We start from the raw sequence: 20,022 nt of genomic DNA on the forward strand, positions 1-20,022 counted from the left end.
CCAAAGCTGTACAGTAGGTGTAGAGCCTGACTTTCCTCAACTCCTCACCACAGGTGCCCTAACCCAAGGAGAGGAGAAAGTCAGTCTATTCCCTGACCTTAGCTTACCCAGCTGTGAAAGGGGGAGGATTCAGGGCACATCTCTACCCCCTGAAAAAGAACTATACTTTTATGGAGCATTCACTACCTGCCAAGCATTTCAGAAAGATCGCAGGTTCATTTATCCTCACTTGACAGAGAAAATCAAATCAAATAGAGGCCCTGAGTGCTCTCATGGGGTGGGGAGCTGATAACGCCAGGCAGGGAAGGGGAGGCACTAACCAGCTTGTAAACAGCCTTCTTTCTCACAGCTCTGCCTCCCAGATGCCAGGGCACAATGCACCTGGCAGCGTATCCAGCGCCCCAGCCCGGAGGGCTGAAGGGAGATAGGCACCTCACACAAACCTCACTAACCCTGACTTTCTCCTTCCCTCCGGCAGAACCAGAGGGGTCGGGGGCAGGCCCTGCCGGCACGGGCACTCCCAGCCTCCTGCGGGGCAAGAGGGGAGGACACGCGGCCAACTACCGGATCGTGGCCCCCAGGAGCCGCAACGAGAGAGGCTGAGGGCAGGGGCGGCCCTAGGGGCAGACCAGGCCAGGCTTCCCTTCCCAGCCTGGACTTGGCCAACTGCCTCCAGGGACCGCCCATCCGTATTTATTAATGTCCTCAGGGTCCCTTCTGCCGCCTAGGCCTTTGGGATGGGCAAGTCTTGGTCCTGACTCCCCCTGTAAGCCGAATAGGAAACTGAGAAAGCACAGTGGCCTGAGAGGGAGGGGCAGCCCAGGCAAGAGGTGAGGCCTTGCTCAGGGCCCTGGACCTCCACCTCCCTCTGTGAACTAGGATGCTGCAGGCCTGCAGAGAAGGGGTGGTGGGTTCGAGTCTTATCAGCTGCCCAAGCCTCGGGGCCTGTAGGTGCTGAAGGGAGCCAGGAGCTGGGGCTCTGCTGGGCCCCTGGCACATGCAGGGCAGATGGGGAAGGGCTCACCTCCCCCTCCTCCTCAACCAAACCTTGGGGAGCCCAACACACTCCTCCTCTCCTTGATTACTGGTGCTGGGTCCCCACCCTGAGCTCAATAGGCAGGATGCAGGGATTCCTTGCATAGGTCCTGCCCCTGAAGCCCCCAGCCCCTCCCATGTCCCATGTGGGGGTGGGGGCATGGAGAGGGAGGAGCCCCCTGGAGGTAGACATCTCCAGCCAATAAAGGCCCCCAGTCTAATGTCCCCTTGGCGTGTCTCACTGTATGCATAGATGGGGTGTGGCTGGGCAGGGCCAGGAGCCCTGCCCATGCACGACGCAGAGCTGTGAGGTGGGCCCCCGTGGGGCTGAGGGGGCAGGGGAGCAGGGCAGAGGGGCAGGCTGCCCCCACCCCCTGGCCAGGTGCCCAGCAGTGGTGGCAGCTTCTGAGGCCTGGGGAGCAAGGGGTTGCCAGGCCTTGGTGCAGCCCCCAGACTGGGTGACCCGCAGCCTCCCAGTCTCAGCTTCCTCACCCATAAGGGGAGGGCGTGGCCTTCAGGCTGCCCGGTCTGCTTCCGGTCTGTTTCCCGTCTCTGCAACCTCTCCCCTCTGGCTCCAGCCTGGGGTAGGGCCCCCTGACGTGGATTAGTACGCAGGCTGCTCCAGGACACACAGTTCCCCGCACCACTGCCCAAAGTCCAGCTTCCCAAGCACCCCTCGGCCTCATCTCTCCCCACTGCCCATCGGCATCTCAGGCCCATGCTCCACCTTCTGCCCTCTGGCTCCTGGGACCAGGGCAAGGGCTGAGGGGGCACCAGGAGGGAGGAGCTGCCTCTTCAAAGCTGCAGAAGCTTCTCCCCCATGGCACCCCCACATTGCTTCCTGAGCAGGGGGCCCAGCAGGACACAGGCACCAGCCATGAGCCTCCCAGGCCTGAAGAGATGGATGAACCGGCCCCTAGTCCAGCAGGGGCACTGGGGGATATTCCTAGGGGACAGGAAAAGTCTCCTGGAGGCAGGTCTTCGTGGAGGTGGAGACCTACGACTAGGGAGAAACTAGCTGGGAAAGGAGCCATGGAGAATGCTCCTTGGCAGGGGGTCCAGCCCAGCACAAGGTCCTTTGCCCCAAGGTGGAAGACATGGCTTCCTGCACAGTTCAAAGGCAGTAACGCGGTCTCTGCACGTCAAGGGGCTGTTCTATAATGCATCATTCCTTCACTGCTAATTCATTTATTCATCTCCCCTGTTCCCAACACAGAAGAGTCAGACACAACTGCTGTCCCCAAAGAGGTCCAGGTTGAAAAATGAACTGGTTTTTATTCTAAGCAGTACCAGAGTGGGGTGCTGGAGGGGCATCTCCTGTACCCCACTATGATTCTCAGCAGACAGGCCAGGGCTCTGGTCACTTGAGGGCCTGCATGTGCTAGGGGGGACCAGGACCCTCAGGGTGAGCAGGCCCGCCCCTCCCCTGAGTCACCAGGGCCTCAGGGCCCACCTCCCCGCCAACCAGCAGTGACACAGCACCCTCCACTCGGCCTGTGGCAGCCAGTGCCACCACTGCCTGCTCTGTCGGGAAGCCCATGCGCTCCAGCTGCTGCAGCCTGTGGGATGGGGAAAGGGGAACAGGGAGGGAACGTCAGGGCCACCTCCAGCCCCTGTACCAGGGGACCCACCCCTGCCCACCCGCCTTACCGCAGAGAGGAGACGGAGGACTTAGGCAGCCATAGTGGGCTCTCAGGACACTGGGCTGGCCCCTCAAGGAGTGAGGCCTGGATCCCCTCCTGCAGCATTTGCTCATCCAGGGCTGCCCACAGCGGGGTCCCGGGGGGGAAGCTGGGCCCGGCCCAGACTGCTCCCACCTCTGAGGAGCCCTCCCAGGTCTGCTGCACAGACCCCAGGCCTGGTGGGAGCTGGGCCGAGCCTTCACTGCGGGACCAGAGGCTAGGGGAAGCCATGTAAGGAAGTCCAGGGGTGGGAGGCCTGGAGGAGCAGAAGCAGAAGAAGGCCTGACTGCCAGCCACTGCCACAGCTTCCGCCAGCAGGACCAGTGTCTTCAGCATCGCGCTCACCTCGCTGCAGCAGGATGGATGACCGGCAGCTCGGCTAGGCTGCCTGGGGTAGGAAGGAGTCTGAATGGCCAGCACCCTGCCAGGGCTCTGCACAAGGCACCCTCCTGCAGCGCTTGCAGCCGCCTCTCAGAGAGCTCCAGCCACTGGAACGCCCCGGCTGCATCTGTCTGCCCAGGGCAGGGCGGCTGGTCAAGGAAAACCAAAACGAGCCAGGGGTGAGCCCACATGGCCCACTGGGCCCTGAGCCAAGTGTGTGACAGGCATTCCCTCATGTCTCCCCACCCTAGTCAGCTCTGGCTCTCGGGCAAGGTGGAAGCCCTTAGAAAGGGGACCTACCAGTAAGAGGTAGAGCCAGTGTGTCTCCCCACAAAAGCGGTCTCCTCCCATTTCAGCCACCCCCTGCCTGCTCTGTTCCCAGAGCCCTGTGAGACTGCTCAGGTCTGATACAAGGCCCGCCCTTGGGCCCACTGGCACCCTCCCCATTGCCCTCGGTCAGGGCAACATACTCCCCACTCCAGGATCCAGCCAGGCCTGGGCAGCTAGTGTCTCCAGGCCTAAAAAATCATGGTCGGGGGACCAGCCTGTGCCTACTGTTCCCTCCAAAGGCACAGTTTCCCCCAGCTGGCATTAAACATCTCGAGAGCAAAAGCCTGTGTTTAATGCATCTGCACCACCAGCCCCGAGTATTCCCCCTTTCAGCGCTGAGCCCCAGGCTCACTCTCACCCTGGCCTTGCACTTCCTATACCCTCTGTCCAGCCTGTTCTTTTTCACTTCTCTTCCCCTGAACCCCTCATCCTGCACATCTTAGCTCAGGTGCCACCTCCACGGGGGAGGGCCAGATTGGGCAGCTCCTTGGGCCACCTCAGCCCTCCTGGGCTCCCCTTTAAACTGTAGTTGGCATCTCTACCTGGCTATTGGCCCTGAGCCCCCCTGCCCAGAGCCAGCTAGAAGAGAACTCAGAGATGCTCTGGGAATATGTTTGTGTAGCTCTTCCCAGCACTGTTGGGCCTGACCCCCTTGTGCCACTTCCCTCCCAGGCACCCTGGGGGCCCAGCCACAGAACCCACGTGTCCACACGGGCCCAAGCCCAGGCAAAGGATACAGGCCAGGCCAGCAAGAAGGCCACAGAATAGCTGCAGGAAGGGTGGCTCAGAGCTGAGCAGTGGTGTCAAGGCAAGCAGCAGCCATGGCAGCAGCCACGGTGGCAATATCCCCAGGGGCTGTCTAGGGTGGTAACCCTGCCCTGCCAGCATGGCCAGGTGGACAGGCATGTAGCCGCAGCCACCAGCTGCGCTGGACACCCCAAGGCCTGCCAGCAGCACACCCATGAGCCCAGCAGCCAGGGCGAGCAGGGCAGAGGCATGCAGGAACCGCAGCGTGCCCAGGTGGCACTCCTGCCACCAGCCCAATGTGGGCAGGAGCAGCAGACTCAGGAGCAGGCCAGGTAGGGCTGTGTGGCCTAGGGCATGGGTCAGCAGCCGGTGTGCTGGGAGAGAGAAGGAGCTTATGTGCCAGGTTAGTGGCCCTAACCCCCAAGGCTGTCCCAGGTTGGTAATCACCCCCTGGGGGACATCAGCTAACCGAGCCTCCTCTCCCCAGGAGCCAAAGTCTGCCCACTGCCAGCACTTTAATCACTCATGAAGGGGACCAAGGGGTTCTAAATGCTGTGGCTGCTCCCATAGCAGGAGTGCTGGACCCACCACTCGGGCCTCTCAAGAGCAACTCAACTTAACATCTTGGTGGGAAACAGGCACTCAGCTGGAGTCACTCCTTAAACTCCCAGGACCTCCTCCACATTCTCCTACTAAGTTGAAAGCCTTAGTTCTTATTTTAAGGGAAAGCCACCAAAAAAGGAAGCCACCTGAAAAAAATTCCTACTTACAGGCCCCCACCCCTCTGCTGGCCCCTCTGCCTGGATGCTCTGCCCTCCCTTCTTGGTTGCAGATGAGCTGGGCATGCTCCTGTCCAAGGCTAACCTTCCCCCAGGCACTGGGTCCTCTCCCGCTTGACCAGTGCAGGATGCATGGCACTCCTGCGAACTGTTCTCAGGCCCTAGAGCATGTCTCCTGCCTCCTCTGAGGCCCGTGGGGCTGGCCCTCACCCTGCCAAGGGTCCAGCAGCAGCTCCGGGGCTAGGGCAAGGCTGGGGCCAGCCCCCACCAGCCACAGGCTGCTCAGCAGCAGCATCAGGACAGAGGAGGCAAGGGGTAGCGCTGGGGACGGTAAGCCAGGGGGGCCTCGGGCACGCATAGTGAGGCTGAAGGTGTCAAAAGTGGTCTTGAGGCTGTGTGCTAGGGGTGAAAGAAAACAATAACAACGGTTATGACTGCAATTTTTATCCAACTTCCTTTCAACTACCCTCCCGATGGCCCCATTTTACAGAAGTAGAGACTGAAGCTGGAAAGGCAGGCCCAGCAACTTGACCACAGAGGAGCTCAGATCCTAACCACGCATTTAACGATCTTGCCCTCCCCTCTGCCTGTGTGTGAGGATGGGGAGGGGCTGAGCCAAAAGGGCTCTGAAGAAGAGCCTAGAGTGGGAGGCACAAGGCCAGAGAAGTTGAACTGGGGTTCTGGATTTCCTAAAAAAGGGTACAGCCTCCCAGGGCAAACTCAGGGCCATCTCCAGCTTTACTCTGCCTCCCTTTTTCCTTGGGCTGCAGACCAGCCACCTTTGTGCCCAGCCACTGTGCCTAGCCTTAGAGCTCTAGGCAGGCTCAGCTTCCCTTGCTAGAGGGGTGAGGCCAGCCAATGGGCAGGCAGATTAGGAAGGGGGTGAGGCAGAAGGGCTGGAGAAGAGGCAGGAATCCCACACTCTGAGTGCATACAAAGTGACACTGGAGGGAGTCATCCCCTTCTTCCAGCTTTGAGCACAGCTCCTCTGGCCCTAAACCCCCCTTTTCGCAAGAAGGTTCCAGCATCCCCTCCACTTCTTCCTGCTGTGCATCCTTGGACAAGTTTTCCTTCCTCTGAGCCTCTCCTTCCTCATCTGTAAAATAAGAATTAAGAAAATCCTTTCCTTGTAGGATGAGAAAAAGGAATGGACTAAGGCAGGGCCCTGCCCACAGCTCCTGCTTAATAAACTGTAGCCTGCCATCCCAGCCAATTGTGGGAGACAGAGGTAGCCACCAGCTAGCCCAGCCAGGAGCGGGGGCCTCAACATGGAAGCAGCTGCTCCAGTCTAGCTGGTTCAGGCTCTGACCCACAAGGCACAGGACTTGCTGAAACCCCCTCAGCCCTGGCTAGGCCTGTGTCAAGATTCCTAGTGAGCTGATTTCATGAGGCAAGAAGCAAAATCCCAGAGAGACCAAACTGTTTCATTTGCTCCCTTGCCAAAGGCCACCTCAGCATCAAAATCCACCTGTAGGTTTCCTGTTTCCTGCCAGGAAAATGTAGAAAGCTCCTCTGCCTGCAACATTCCTCCCTCCATCTCTCCAATAGGCAAACTCCTACTCACCCCCTTGAAGCCCAGTTCAAATGTCCCCATCTCCTGCTTCATGGATCTTATCCTATCTAGTAAAGCACAGCTTGGCCTGTCTTTCTTCCTGGACCCGTGGTCTGGGCAGGGGGCAGGTGGGAGTGCCCTCCTCTTACTCATCCCCAAGTTCTCCATATGCGTTCACTGAAAGAGAGACTCTAGCTTGGCTCCAGGTCCCGCGGAAAGATTTGGGTGAGCCCTGCCCTTCCTTGGGCCTGGGCACCTGCCTGAGGAGACTAGATTGAGTCCAGGAAGGCGGACAGGTGCCAGCCTTGCCTCGAGCCAAGACACCAACTGCAAGTCTCCTCTTGCACCCTCACAGCCACCTGCCCACTCGCACTTTACAAAGGCGAAGGACTTGCCCACGGACAAACAGAACTGGAACCCTCTGGGGCTCAGTCTCTTCATCGATAAAATGGGGCTGTGCACCATCTGGCCCTGCCTACCTTACTGGGAAGCTCGGAGGACAGAATGGGAAGGATGGGAAAGATTCTTCCGAGTGCTAGAGAGAGTGGGGGTCCCTGGGGTGTGGGTCGGACTCAGCTTTGTGACTTTAGTAAAAGTACCCAAATTCCCTGGGCTTTCAGTTTCCCCTTCTGTAAAAATATGGGTATTGGATGGGGGATTAAGATTAAAGGGCCTTCCCAATCTTGACCGTTACGGGGGGGCGGGGGGGGCCTCGGGATCGGGTGCTGCGTTCCGGGCCTCATCCAGCCCACCCGCCTCGACCCCCTCCCCCTCCCCTCCCCCTCCGGCCCAGGCCACGTGTCCGGGGTACTCACTGCAGAGCGCGCCCCCGGCCCCCGGAAGGCCGGGCGGGGCCCCTGGCTGGGAGTCGGGACTCCAGCTTCCCGGCGAGGCCAGAGAGCCCCGAGCCCATTCTGCCTGAACTCGAGCGCGTGACCCCGGCCGAGCCGGCGCGCCACCCCCTCCCCCGCCGCCCGCCGATTAGTCAGCAGTTGTTCTAGGCCCGGGTCCCTTCCCCCAGCCCTCCCGCCGGCCTCCGTGTCCCTCCAAGGCAGACTCTTCAGAGACGGTCCCTAGAGCCAGCGGACGAAACCATTCCGAAGAGCTTAGCCTCGTGCGGAGAATCTTTCCGGCTTGATACCAAGACCCGCTCACCCGCCGCTCCGGACCCTTCGGTGCTATTTCGGCCCACACGTCAAGTTCAGCGCCCTTTAGAGAGCACTGGGACAGGAGTTGAGGGCGGGAAGGACGAGAAAACTGTGGTTCATCCCTCTTTCTCTCACCCCCGTGGCCTGGCCCGATGGTAGCGCCCGAGGTTGCGGGTTTCGCGCCTGCGCAGTGCGGCGCCTAGAGGGAAAGCGAGAGGGAGACGGACGTTGAGAGAACGAGAGGGAAGGAGAGAAAATGGCGTCCACGGGTGAGTGTGGGGGAACAGTGGTCGCGCCGGCGACGGCCGGGACACCCAAATCTGGGGCTGCTCGTCTCTAGGGGTGGCCGGGACGACTGAGTGGAGCTGCCGAGGGGGTGTGAGGTACCCGCCGCGGCCCGACGAGCTCGAGGGCCCGCGTTCTTCTCCCCTCCCCCCACCGGGAAGGCCGGTTCTGGAACCTTCCGGCGCCCCCGGCGCGCGAGGTGCATGCGGCGGCGGGGGCGCGCGGGGCCTGCCGCGGTCTCCATTGTGTGGCGGCCGTCGGGCCCCGCGCTCCGGGCCGCCCGCCACGTGGGCGGGGCCTGCGGCCTCCGGGGCCCCGCGTGGGGGCTGGGGGAGGGCTCGGCAAGGCCTCGAGCGCGGCACCCCTAACCCGGAGGCGGCGGCGGCGGGGGGTGGGGGGGTCGACGGCTGCTCGAGGAGCCGCAGCAACGCGCTTCTCTGACTCTCCCCCTCCCCCATTGCCAGGGATGCGGCCCGAGCCGGAGGGCGACTCTGCTTCGCAGAGAAGCCCAGGGAAAAAAAAGCCAATAAAAAAGGCATCGTGGGTTTGTGAGCCGAGGGGTGCCGACCTATGAGCGGGCGCCCCGTAATGGCCTGGTCGGCTGGGGCGGCCGGCGCGGCCGAGCTGCCCTCTCGGCGTCTTCCAGCCCCAAACCGAACTTCTGCCCTACTGGGCTTTGGGTGGAATGTGTTTCCCCCTTCAGAGCACCGCCCCCCGGGCCGCTTCGGTTCTACTCTTACTAAGGCCCCCTCCTTTACTCCCCAAAAAGCAATTAAGTGGCTTCCCAGGGCCATTTTTAAGCAAACGCTGAGGTAAATCCGTTGTATAATAAGACCAACCCGGATCGCGAGGCCAGAAATCCCCGCCGAAAGAAAATTCTGGCCTCGTAGACCTAGGAGAAACAAAAGGCCCGAGTCGGCGTTTGAATTATGCTTAAGCCATCGCCTCGCAAGTTTATTCGCCCAGGTTAGGCCTGCAGGCTTGTTTATTTCGTGGACTGACGGACGAGGGAAAGGAGACCCATGCTGGACTTTGAAAGAAAGCTCGGGGTGGGAGCTCGAATGTGGCAATCTAGGGTGGTCAGGGATGCGTGAGTTGTTTAACCTTGTAACCTAAACGTCACCCTGCAGTTGGCGGCCTGTTTGTGCACCAACCTGCGGTTATTGGTAGGGTGGGGCATTTTTGCCTCTAGGGGGGTGTTCTTAGGCCTTCTGACACCAGGCCTGCGTGCGGTGGGAGAAGTCGAGGGAAGACCGGAAAAGCTCTGGGTCCTTGTGCGATGCAGTTTGAAACGGGTCCAGAATCCAGCAACTTACAATTTAAGCCTTCCCGAGCTGTGTGATCAGTAAACGGCAGGTCAATGCTGGCTGTTAGTGCCAGGGTTCAGAGTGCCGCTGGAAGAGGACTCTGAAATACCACAGTCCAAGACACATCCTGGTGGGAAGTGGTTTCCGCAGAGCTCTTTCCACCTTCCTCTTCCTTGCAGTGTTTGAATTTTGTAAGGGAGAGTGCTACTCTCCGTTCCCTGTTGAACGGTGGGGAGTCTAAATGTGTATGGTGAAATTTTTGCGTGGCTGGACATGCCAGTTCCTTGGTTTACTTTGCCCAAGCCGTTTATTGGAAATCTCCACGTACTGTATTAGAATTACAGTTGTGTTTTATGTAGACCCACAGTAGTCGGCCAGCTGGAGGATCTTTGGGAAATCACATACTTTGGTTTCCTTTCCTTCAAAATGAAAGCATGAGGCTAGACCTTTCAAGAGCTTTTAAGCCCTTAACTTCTTGACCTTGTAGCAAAGCATTTGGTTCCCACAAATTGCCCCATAGTACTCTAATTCCCTACATAGCCTGAAGCTCTAAATCTCTACTTTTTGGATGGTGAGAACTATAAAGTATCTCAAAGCCACACTTTGGGTAATGTTAGATGTTTCTCGTGTACAGTAAGTATAGAAGAGTAGAGTATATGTTTAGTTTAACAAAGAAATACAATGCAAACTCCCAAGTAACCGCCAAGAAAGAGAACCTTGCCAACACTTTAGCGGCCCCCTGGATTATGGCTCCCTTTTCTCAACCTGTCCCATATTTTTAGTAAAATATTCAGCTGCACGTTTTGGGGGTTAAAAACAAAGCATGACTGGCTGCTTAAAAAAAAAAAATTTGACCATTGTGTAACTAACATTTTTGAGTCCCTACAATGTTTGTGAGTTGTAGGTAGGTAACATGAGTTCTCAAACAAATTTGCTACCTCCCTTAGTCCACCAGTGTGGGACTAGATGGGCTGGTTTCACACTGATCTGAGATCATTCCCTGTTCCATATCAGCTTTGCCAGTTTTCTGTTTTACATAACTGTTCTTGTGTAAAAGTCCTTTTGCAAAGTTGAACTTCCATGTCAGCAATTTAGAATCATTTCTAACATGAGACACCTCAGCGAAATGTAGGTTGAAATATTTTATTTTTGATGCTTCATTTGTTTTGTTAATGCCACATGGAAGAAGTGATTTGCATTTACTTTTATGCACTACATAGAAAGCATGACTTGTAGTGCTATGGAAAATGCCTTAAGGTTTAACCTTAAAATGCCTTAAGATTGTTTTGAATAAATTAATGTGTTTATTATACATGGGCAGTTGATTTGATAATATTGATGAATCAGGATTCTGATTTAAGGGTGTACAGAAGAAGGAAAGTAGTTAAGGTAGAGAGTAGAAAGGTGAGCTTGCTTAAAAAATGGATTCAGAAAAAAAAAATCTGGCCAGGTGGACTGTGAGGCAGACTTTGGATAAAGTGGGGGTAGAAACCCCTCCGTGGAGACCTAGAAGTCCACTGTTGCTTTCAAATGAGGGGCTACTTTCTGATTGAAAAAGAAAGGACCCTTTTGTTTAGTGCTAATGGCAGTACTGCCTTCTAACATGGGATAAGATACAGATTTCTTGTGGAGAGCAAAGCATTGGGCAGATTTTTTTGAAATGACTTTTTAAAAAATATATGTTTAGTTCAGTGGTGCTGTGAAAACTTAACCATTTTATTTCCTCTTTGTTTTCACTACTTGTAGACACCTCAGTGAACTAGAGTTTTCAGTCCTTTTATGTATGTTTTACATTTCATATGAAAAGGGAAATTACAGGAAAGATTATATAGAAAGAGAAGAGACTGGAAGAAAAGTTGTAGGGTTTTGTTTTTGAGTTGAAGTTATTTTGAGTTTCTAAAAGATGATACCTAAAAGCAAATTACTCCCAAAAAGACTACATGCTTTCTTCTCTGCCAGTTATCAAGATTTCTTAACTCTGCTGTGATTTATATCGTGTCTAGCTTTGATTTATTGTAAAGATGTAGTCCTTTTTTTTTTTTTTCCTTTTTTTTTTTTTTTTTTTATGATAGTCACAGAGAGAGAGAGGCAGAGACATAGGCAGAGGGAGAAGCAGGCTCCATGCACTGGGAGCCTGACGTGGGATTCGATCCCGGGTCTCCAGGATCGCGCCCTGGGCCAAAGGCAGGCGCCAAACTGCTGCGCCACCCAGGGATCCCTAAAGATGTAGTCCTGATACAGTCAGGAAGGTCTTAAAAAATACTGGATTGGGATGACTGTCCTTTTTTGTCATTCCATGTCACCGCCCTGCTAAGGAATTGGGATGGTTTTCAAAATGCTAAAATGCGGGAGTGATAGAAAAACTAGTTTGGGGGGAGATGTAGATGCTAATGTAATCAGTGTGATGTTAGACATTATAATATTGTGACATGCTTCGTTTTTATATGAAAGTAAAACTTTTGATCCTGTTGGTTCATCTTGTTTTTTCTCTTAGTCCTAGGATGATGATCATGTATTTGAAATGACAGCCTGCAGTTGGGGTGGGAGGGAGTTGTGGTCATGGGAACCTTCGAAGTATCTGCCAAATCAGCTGATCTTGACCTCATTAGCTGGCACTGTATTTCAAACTTTCTGAGTTTAACTGGCTTAGACTCATTTTTTGGTTTGGTGTTAAGAGAGAAGAGATACCCATGTGGACCTGTGTTGGCCTGTACTTCCTCTCGAAGCAGTTTAAAGAATTTATCTTCCTGCACCTGAATTCCTCCCCCTCCCTCCCCCCATTTTCTTTCTCCTTGTCTCTGCTGACTTCACATTATTTTTTCTCCTTGTTTTCTCTAGATTACAGTACCTACAGCCAAGCTGCAGCCCAGCAGGGGTAAGTTAGTCTTTTATAACAGTACTTTGGATGTGATTGATTATGTTTTTAGAGTACCAAGCCTCCTGGAGTTGTAGAGGATTTCATAATGGAGTCTGAATGTTCTATATTCAGTTTTTGCATTTAATTTCTCTTACAGCTACAGTGCATACACCGCCCAACCAACTCAAGGATATGCACAGACCACCCAGGTAATTTTTAAGATAATTATATGCAGTTACATCCCTAAACAAAATATTTGTCAGCCATCAAAACAAATAGCTAATACAGCTCTTTTTTAAAAAAATCAAGTAATAGAAAAGTATGATGTGCTGATAATCTTAAAAATACCCAGGCGTTTTAAACTTTGACAATGGGGTTACCATTATAAATGACACCATCCCCAAACTGGGAGTTGCTAATTTTCCATACCTTTCTAGTATCATTTCTCAAGTTAAGTGCCTTGCTCAGAATTTGGTCTTTCTGCATATTGTATTATGTTTAATAATTATTAAATTATTTAGTTTTGCAGTGGTTCTGCAAAAGGATGTGTTATTAGGACATTTTGCAGATAAAAAATTGCAGTGCATAGATAGATCATTTGCCCAGTCACATAGTTAAATGACAGGGTCAGCTCTGTATGGCTGTCTAGCCACTGAGCTGCTGAGCTCTTTCCAGTACGTGAGTTTGTGTTTAAAAGCTTAGGCCAACAGATTCTAGAAATTAGTGTCTTAGTGTTCAGAATTTCTCAAGACTACTTCAAATTCTGAAATGGTCCGTGACATAAAATGGATACTAATAACAGCCATGGAGACATTCTAGGACAGACAGAAGTGTGATGTCTCTGGCAGATTTTCCCTAACCGGTCATTCAGATCTAGAATGTGATCATGCTACTAGATATTAGTATCTGGGAGAATGCCCCATACTTTTCCAGGTTTTAAGTATTACTGATGTCCAAGTTTGAAAGACAGTTCTTGAGGTGTTAACCTTAAGGAGACTTGCAGTGTTCTAGTTCATTTTCTTTGAAGTGGTGTAATAGTTTTTAAATCTTGATGTCAGGCTGAAAATCTGGTTTTCAGAACTAACAGATTTAATCCTATTTTCATGTTCTTTCCCTTGGTTCATTTTGTCTTCCTAACATTGTTTCCAGTTGCTAAAAGTGTGCTACACTAAGTGCTGGCAATTATACACCTGGTCCTTTATTGCCTATCCCTTGAGTGTGTCTTGTTAATCTGTATTATTTAACTGAGATTTTGCCTCATTATCTCAGGAACTTTTTTGTAGTTTATAAAAATATGAGTGGATTAGATGAAGGAAAGCAAGCATTCATGATACTGTGATCACTTGTCTGGTTTTTACAGTCTTTACTAGAAAGCAGTATTTTTGGCTTTGGTTCTCCCAATTTAGAAACTTAGAAATAAGTTGATCAATTTTTTTTGTTAAAATACGAGGTTATATATATATAAGTATATATACTTCTTGTATGTATCCATTTTCTTTGAGCAGGCATATGGGCAGCAGAGTTATGGAACCTATGGACAGCCCACTGATGTCAGCTATACCCAGGCTCAGACCACTGCGACCTATGGGCAGACCGCCTATGCAACTTCTTATGGACAGCCTCCCGCTGGTAAGGCCTGCCCTGGAGAGAGTTTTGGGTCATAGCTACTGGGGTGTTTGCTAAGAATCTTGTTATTTATGCTCTCAGGTGTACATTCTGCTCCATACCTTGGCATCTGAGGATCCTTTATTCTTAGGAGAAGCTATTTTTTATTTTTCCCCCCTTCCCCCCTTATAGTCTAGTCCTAAAGGATTTCTAATAGAATGTGGGGTGGGATAATTTCCTTTTAACTATTTCATACAGTGTATTGAATAATCTTATAACAAAATGGAGAATATATACGAGATTGTGCTAAATGGTAATACTGGGTAAGAATGAGCCTTCTTAAAGTGAGCTACTTAAAATCAAATTGATTTTCACATCTGTTTGCTTCATCTGATAGTGTACCCTCTACTTTTTGTTTTGTGCTTTCCACAGTAGAAGGGACCAGTACAGGTTTGACTATCCTGCTCATTCTTGCATGGGAAATGCTTTCCATCTTGTCTAACCCTGTAATGTTACCCTTTAGGTGTTTTCATCTGTTTAACCCTCAAACTTTCTAACATCACACACAACAAGGTGCTAATGGGAAACTGCTTCAGGTGCCATTCACAGATCCATGTCCTTTTCTTTGTGATTTTTGGGAAAGGTTTTGCTTTATTTTACATTATTTGTGTCAAGCTTTAATAGAAGGTTGTTCACCTTCCCAAAGGTATTTCAGATAACTATTCCCCAGCTGATTTCCCCCTATTCCCTGAAGGATAGATTGCATGAGTAGATTTATTTAGAAGAACAGATTGCCACCCTGCATGTAATGTTTGTCTCTTGGTTGGTTTCTAGTCCAGACACATTTTATTTTCTGTTTTAAATGTTAATGAATTCTTTTAATTCATAATATGTTCTTAAATAACAGCGTTCCAGGGGAGCTAAGAAATAAGCAACTCTGAGAATTAGAATAAGTTGTACCTTAATAATAGGATTGAGTGGAGTATGTGAAAAATTTATAAGAATTTTTGCTTAGCGCTGTTATGTAACATTTTAAAATCCCTTCCTTCTCCCCACTCACCCACTCTTATGTTTATAAGAGAATATTAAATATAAAAGTCTTGAAAGTGTAAAAACTATTCAAACTATTTTCAGTTCCCTAAAACATATGTAGTCTTAGAGTTTTTAGTAGGAGGAAATCTGTAAATTTATTTCCCTGAATGACAGTGTCCTGGACTTGATGGGAAGTATTTCCTAATCTGTGTAACTAATATCTCAAATAAGATGGGAAATGGTTATACTTGCTGCTGGTGTTAGCTTTAATTGTAGGAACAGCTGGAACTAGAGCTATGCAGTTTGAATTTTTAGCACAGAATTTTGAAATTATGAGATGAACTTTACATATTCAAGCTATTTCCAATTTTTTATTGATAATGGTTGACATACAATATTAGTTTTAGGAATACAAACTAATAAATCCATATCTGTATATGTTGTGAAATGATCACCAAAGAAAGTCTCGCTAACATACCATTGGCACACAGTTAACGGATTCTTTTTTTTTTTTTTTTTTTTTAATTTTTATTTATTTATGATAGTCACAGAGAGAGAGAGAGAGAGAGAGAGGCAGAGACACAGGCAGAGGGAGAAGCAGGCTCCATGCACCGGGAGCCTGATGTGGGATTCGATCCCGGGTCTCCAGGATCGCGCCCTGGGCCAAAGGCAGGCGCCAAACCGCTGCGCCACCCAGGGATCCCCAGTTAACGGATTCTTTATCTCGCGATGAGACCATTTAAGATCTCTTTACCAACTTTTAAAATATACAATACAGTTTATTAACTATAGTCACTATGCTATAGGTTACATCCCTGGGATTTATTTATTTTTTAACAAGTTTGTAGCTTTTGACCACTTTCCCTCATTTTTAAAAACTATCCTTTGGAAATAAGTAGTACAACTTAGATTAAGCCTTTGGAGTCTCTAGACCATTTTATAGGGACACGATAAAGTCTTTTGTAGAAAATGCAGGGGACTTCTAGGTTCTCTAGCATCCTATGTTCTCATTGTCGTCAGTTGAACAAGCCCCACTTTGAGCACAAAAACGTAGGACATTCTGATACGGAAACCAGTGGCTTTGATGAGCAAGAGATTGTACTTAATAAGGACTGTTTGTGTGGATTTTATAGTTTATAGAGAACCACTCATACCTCCCTTAATGCTCCCATCAACCTTTGGAATGTAGAGACCAGAATTAAACCTGATGGGCAGGGATCCCTGGGTGGCGCAGCGGTTTAGCGCCTGCCTTTGGCCCAGGGCGCGATCCTGGAGACCCGGGATCGAATCCCACGTCGGGCTCCCGGTGCATGGAGCCTGCTTCTCCCTCTGCCTGTGTCTCTGCCTCTCTCTCTCTCTCTTTGTGACTATCATAAATAATAAATAAAAAAAAATTTTAAAAAAAATAAAAAATAAAAAAAATAAACCTGATGGGCAAACTGAGGCTGAACCAATCTAAGTTAGGACCCTCGCAGGTAGTAAGTGGGGTCAAGCACACTTTTTTCCTTACTGAGTGTTTATACTAAAGGTCATTGGATAATTATTGAAAGGGATTGTATAAGACCCTTTTCTCTCAATAGAATTTTTAAAAATTAAGCTTTAAGAGAAAGTGGCCGTATAAATCTCATTTCATTAATACAAACTTGAGTTTTTACTGTTCAAATTGAACAAAAATTTTGGTTGATTTGTGTAATGTTTGCTACTTTTTCCTTAAAGTTATCAGCACAGAGTAGATGTATTGTCTTCTGGCGTTGGTCTTTTTTACTGTCATTAAATCATTTTGCTCTGTTAATTTTTGCTCATTTGCTTGGCTGTTTGTGTGGGTACTAGAGATTAATTAAAAGATTATTAACCCAGTGTCTATTACCGTAATTTTTAACACTACGAGGCTCTAACAGTTACTGCGTAGTTTTATAATATAGTTATTGCCCTAATCAGGCGTTGTTGTTGTGTTTAATTGCCTTTGTGAATCTTATAGTTGGCCTTGTCATCACGTAGGGGGAAAAATCTGTGTAGGAGTAATAGGGTAGGTGGAATTAGATTCCAGTTAAATGAGTGCTTTATATGGTTGATATTTGGACTCTGCAAGGAACTTTTAAATTAAATAAACAAATGAATGACATGACAACCAAAAAAACTTCCATTGCTTGGGGCTCTGTTTTGTGTATAATTTCAGAATTATCATTACACTCTGTGCTACAGGAGGTGACACTTTAGATTGTACAAAGAGAAGTTGGAATTTGTTGTTGGCTAGTAAGTTTTGTGTATAGTGAGGACACTTTATTCTAACTGATGTTTTAAGGCCATAAACTTTAATTAAAATGAGTGCTCTTAATTCAAGATTTGTTTTAAGTACTGAAACTACTTTTTTACTTTAGTGAGATTTAGACTTTTTTGATGGATGTAAATGTTGAGAACTAGACCCACTTTTTATTGCATGGCTGGCTTGTGCTCACTGACCATGAGAAGGAGTCTGAAAGAAGAGCACAGTACCAGGAAAGGTCATAACACATCTCACAGGACGTGGACTGTTAGGACTGTTAGGAGCTGCAGGTTTGAGAGGGGCCTTTTGTCACACTCCAAGCCCAAGTTCCAGACTGAAAGGGTGTGCATCCTACCTGGTCTGGTAGGGGCAAGAACTAGGGAGAGACAGCCTACCTGGGTTTGCCTCACACCTATGAATGCATCCGGCCTTTTTTTTTTTTTTTTTTTTTCATCAGGTCTTTGTGATAACTAGATAGGGCAGTAGCGTGGGGCTGGCTGTAGGGTCTACTTTCAATACTGCCGAACAGGAAGACGACGTTTTTGCTTGTGGTGGGTCATTAAGAAAGGAATGGTGGAGGTGGGTAATTGATGACAAGCCTAGAAGAATCTTAGATGGTTTTGTCATATGAAAAACATTTACCTTTTAAAGGTTTATTTGGGGAGTATTAGGTTTAATTAAAATCATTTACCGGAAAGAAGAATAGAAGAATAACCTTTGTTGGTTATACTTAAGCAAATATAATTTGCAGTATCTTATTACTCATTTGCCTTTTCAAAATTTAGTGCTCCAAACAAGCATTTTTTTTAGTTGTTACCTGAAACAAAAGTAGTAGTTCTTGGACATCTCCCACTGAAAATTAAACACATCTTCCCTGGAACTTCAGTTTCCTTTAATTAAACACGAACTGCCCGTGTTGGAATGCTTGGGACTGAAAGCAAAGGAATTCCAGATTACAAGTTTTAATGCTAAAACTGTTACTACCTGGATCATTATTTTTAGCTATTTTAGCAGTGTGTCATTGCCTCTTCCCTTTCTGGGACATTTTATTCTGCTTGAGAGTTTTTTGGGATACTCAACTAGTTAAGAAAATCGTTAAGAAGGCCTGCTAGCAAAACCAATACAGAATCAGCAAAAGCAGACGTTTTTCCTATTGGATCCAGAGGGGAGGTGCAGCAGGAGAAATATTGTTTTTTACAACGCTTTCTGTGCAGACTCTGGTTTCTCCCTTTCTGTTAGGTGTGATGTTAGCGCAAAAGAGAGTGCTAACTCTTTTCAGAATGAAAACTGGGTACTTCCAGACAACTTAGGCTTTTTAAATATTGGTTTGTTGCTACTCATACTGGAGGGGAAGTTTTTAAAGGGGCTCAATATTGTGATGGTTTAAAGTAGGTGGTTTACAAATTGTTCTTTTAACAAGTGTCTAGGCAGCTCTCTGAGGAGCCAGAAATCTGATGTAGTTCTCCTTTGTTCTAGGTTATACTACTCCAACTGCCCCCCAGGCATACAGTCAGCCTGTCCAGGGGTACGGCACTGGTGCTTATGATACCACCACTGCTACGGTCACTACCACCCAGGCCTCCTATGCAGCTCAGTCTGCATATGGCACTCAGCCTGCTTACCCAGCCTATGGGCAGCAGCCAGCAGCCACCGCACCTGCAAGGTAAGGCCACACTCCCCTAGTTCTGAGAGCACATCAGCTTGTTTCAGGAAAGAGAACAATTACACTGTATCCAGGACTTCATTCCTTTTCTTTAGTGGTTACTCTTAACATACTTACTTTTAGATGGTTGAGTATGTTCTTAAAGTCATCACAGGAATGCTCTAGAGAACACACCACAGATATATCATTCTCCATTTAGTAGAAAAATGGTGCTGTCCAGGGGCCAAGATGAGGAATGTCACTGACCAGTTTCTAGGTACCTTAGTCTAGTTTCAGAAGAGTGATCTTTTGGGATAGGAAGAGACTATTATATTTACTTTACCAAACCCAGAGAAAAACGGAGTGTGTGTTTCCCTTCACAACAGAACTACTGATAGAATTGCACTTTTGATTTTATTGACCTTGTAAATTGATAACAACTTTCTCTTTGGGAAAAACTTGGCAGTTTACAGTACAGGGGAGGTGGGAAGCATACACTGCTATCTGAGTTAAAGGAATTGACATTTTTTCTGTATTCTGTAGTGGCTTGGTCATTTAAATATCACAGGCAAGTATATATCTTAACTGGGTACCCTGCTTTGAGGTGAATATTTGGACAAACAGATTTCATACTCCATGACTAATTAGCAGGTAAACAGTGCTGATTATTACTTAACAGAAGATTTCAGGTCTTTGCTTTAGGCAATGCACATAGGTGGCTTCTGCATACAGTCTTGAAGGAACATTGAATTCTGATTTGAAAGAAGACTTTTTAGGGAATAAACAAGAAATCAACTTGTAACCTAGACTTTTTGCCTACTGTGTAGAGGTAAGAAATTAGCTCTGGCAAACACTCATGAAATTACTTCTAAAAGTGCACAGTGAGTAATCAGAGCTACTTGGTAGTTTACATATGCTGGACAACCTGTGCAGTAGGTAGATTAAACTAATGGATTCCTGTAAAGCTCCGTTTCAGTTGACCTAGGCATTTCAGAATGTTTTCAACTATTTGAAAGCCCATTTGATGATCATTGCCACGGTATATCCAAGCCATAGCAGGAGTGTGGGGGTTATTTATTGATTTTTATAAAATAATGCTTTTGGTTTTTTTTTTTTTTTTTTCCCCTTGATTTTCAATCCTTACACTTTAAAACTGCCTCATGATCAGTGTCAGCAACTCCTTTTTCCACTAGAAAGAGGGGGCTTCTGACCCATTTCAGCTCTGGAGAAACCAGTACACTTCCACATCCATCTGGTTTGCCTGCCGATTCTTGGGGGTTTGCTTAAAATAGCTCAAGCTCACTGTGCTACACTCTTGTTGCAAACTGTTAGGGCTGAGAGGTAATAGAAAAACCCTTGGGGTTTTGTTTTGTTTTT

The 20,022-nt window shown here is 48.8% G+C and overlaps 3 protein-coding genes across 36 annotated transcripts in view; 2 read left to right on the forward strand and 1 right to left on the reverse strand.

The window, feature by feature from the left end:
• Positions 1–1,260, forward strand: part of EMID1 (EMI domain containing 1) — a 50,669-nt gene extending 49,409 nt beyond the window's left edge. For 12 of the 14 annotated variants that reach the window (XM_072803116.1, XM_072803122.1, XM_072803121.1 and 9 more), the window contains one exon: positions 479–1,260. In XM_072803116.1, the coding sequence (XP_072659217.1) occupies positions 479–700 (222 nt within the window). In that variant the 3' untranslated portion in view covers positions 701–1,260. The remainder of the gene's footprint in view (positions 1–478) is intronic. The other 2 variants (XR_012019440.1, XR_012019444.1) reach the window with 2 other exon arrangements.
• A 1,012-nt stretch (positions 1,261–2,272) lies between these two features.
• RHBDD3 (rhomboid domain containing 3) lies at positions 2,273–8,044 on the reverse strand. 9 transcript variants are annotated; one of them, XM_072803135.1, is made up of 8 exons: positions 6,986–7,199; positions 6,519–6,683; positions 5,890–6,050; positions 5,165–5,353; positions 4,166–4,549; positions 3,063–3,225; positions 2,686–2,973; positions 2,273–2,594 (listed from the first exon to the last, which is right to left on the reverse strand). In XM_072803135.1, exons 4-8 carry the CDS (start codon positions 5,310–5,312, stop codon positions 2,417–2,419), a joined length of 1,161 nt encoding a protein of 386 aa, XP_072659236.1. In that variant the 5' UTR covers positions 5,313–5,353; positions 5,890–6,050; positions 6,519–6,683; positions 6,986–7,199; the 3' UTR covers positions 2,273–2,416. The 9 variants fall into 9 exon arrangements, with proteins under 9 accessions (XP_072659236.1, XP_072659238.1, XP_072659235.1 ...); XM_072803137.1 differs by lacking the exons at positions 6,519–6,683; positions 6,986–7,199 and adding an exon at positions 7,662–7,791; XM_072803134.1 differs by lacking the exons at positions 6,519–6,683; positions 6,986–7,199 and adding an exon at positions 7,322–7,534.
• Positions 7,522–20,022, forward strand: part of EWSR1 (EWS RNA binding protein 1) — a 29,996-nt gene continuing 17,495 nt past the window's right edge. For 2 of the 13 annotated variants that reach the window (XM_072803102.1, XM_072803103.1), the window contains exons 1-6: positions 8,805–8,905; positions 12,085–12,121; positions 12,261–12,312; positions 13,606–13,732; positions 14,141–14,158; positions 18,480–18,666. In XM_072803102.1, the coding sequence (XP_072659203.1) occupies positions 8,869–8,905; positions 12,085–12,121; positions 12,261–12,312; positions 13,606–13,732; positions 14,141–14,158; positions 18,480–18,666 (458 nt within the window). In that variant the 5' untranslated portion in view covers positions 8,805–8,868. Of the gene's footprint in view, positions 7,924–8,800; positions 8,906–12,084; positions 12,122–12,260; positions 12,313–13,605; positions 13,733–14,140; positions 14,159–18,479; positions 18,667–20,022 lie in introns of those variants that run through there. The other 11 variants (XM_072803114.1, XM_072803115.1, XM_072803107.1 and 8 more) reach the window with 8 other exon arrangements.

This window comes from Canis lupus, chromosome 27 (assembly GCF_048164855.1).
Source record: "Canis lupus baileyi chromosome 27, mCanLup2.hap1, whole genome shotgun sequence".
Classification (NCBI taxonomy): Eukaryota; Metazoa; Chordata; class Mammalia; order Carnivora; family Canidae; genus Canis; species Canis lupus.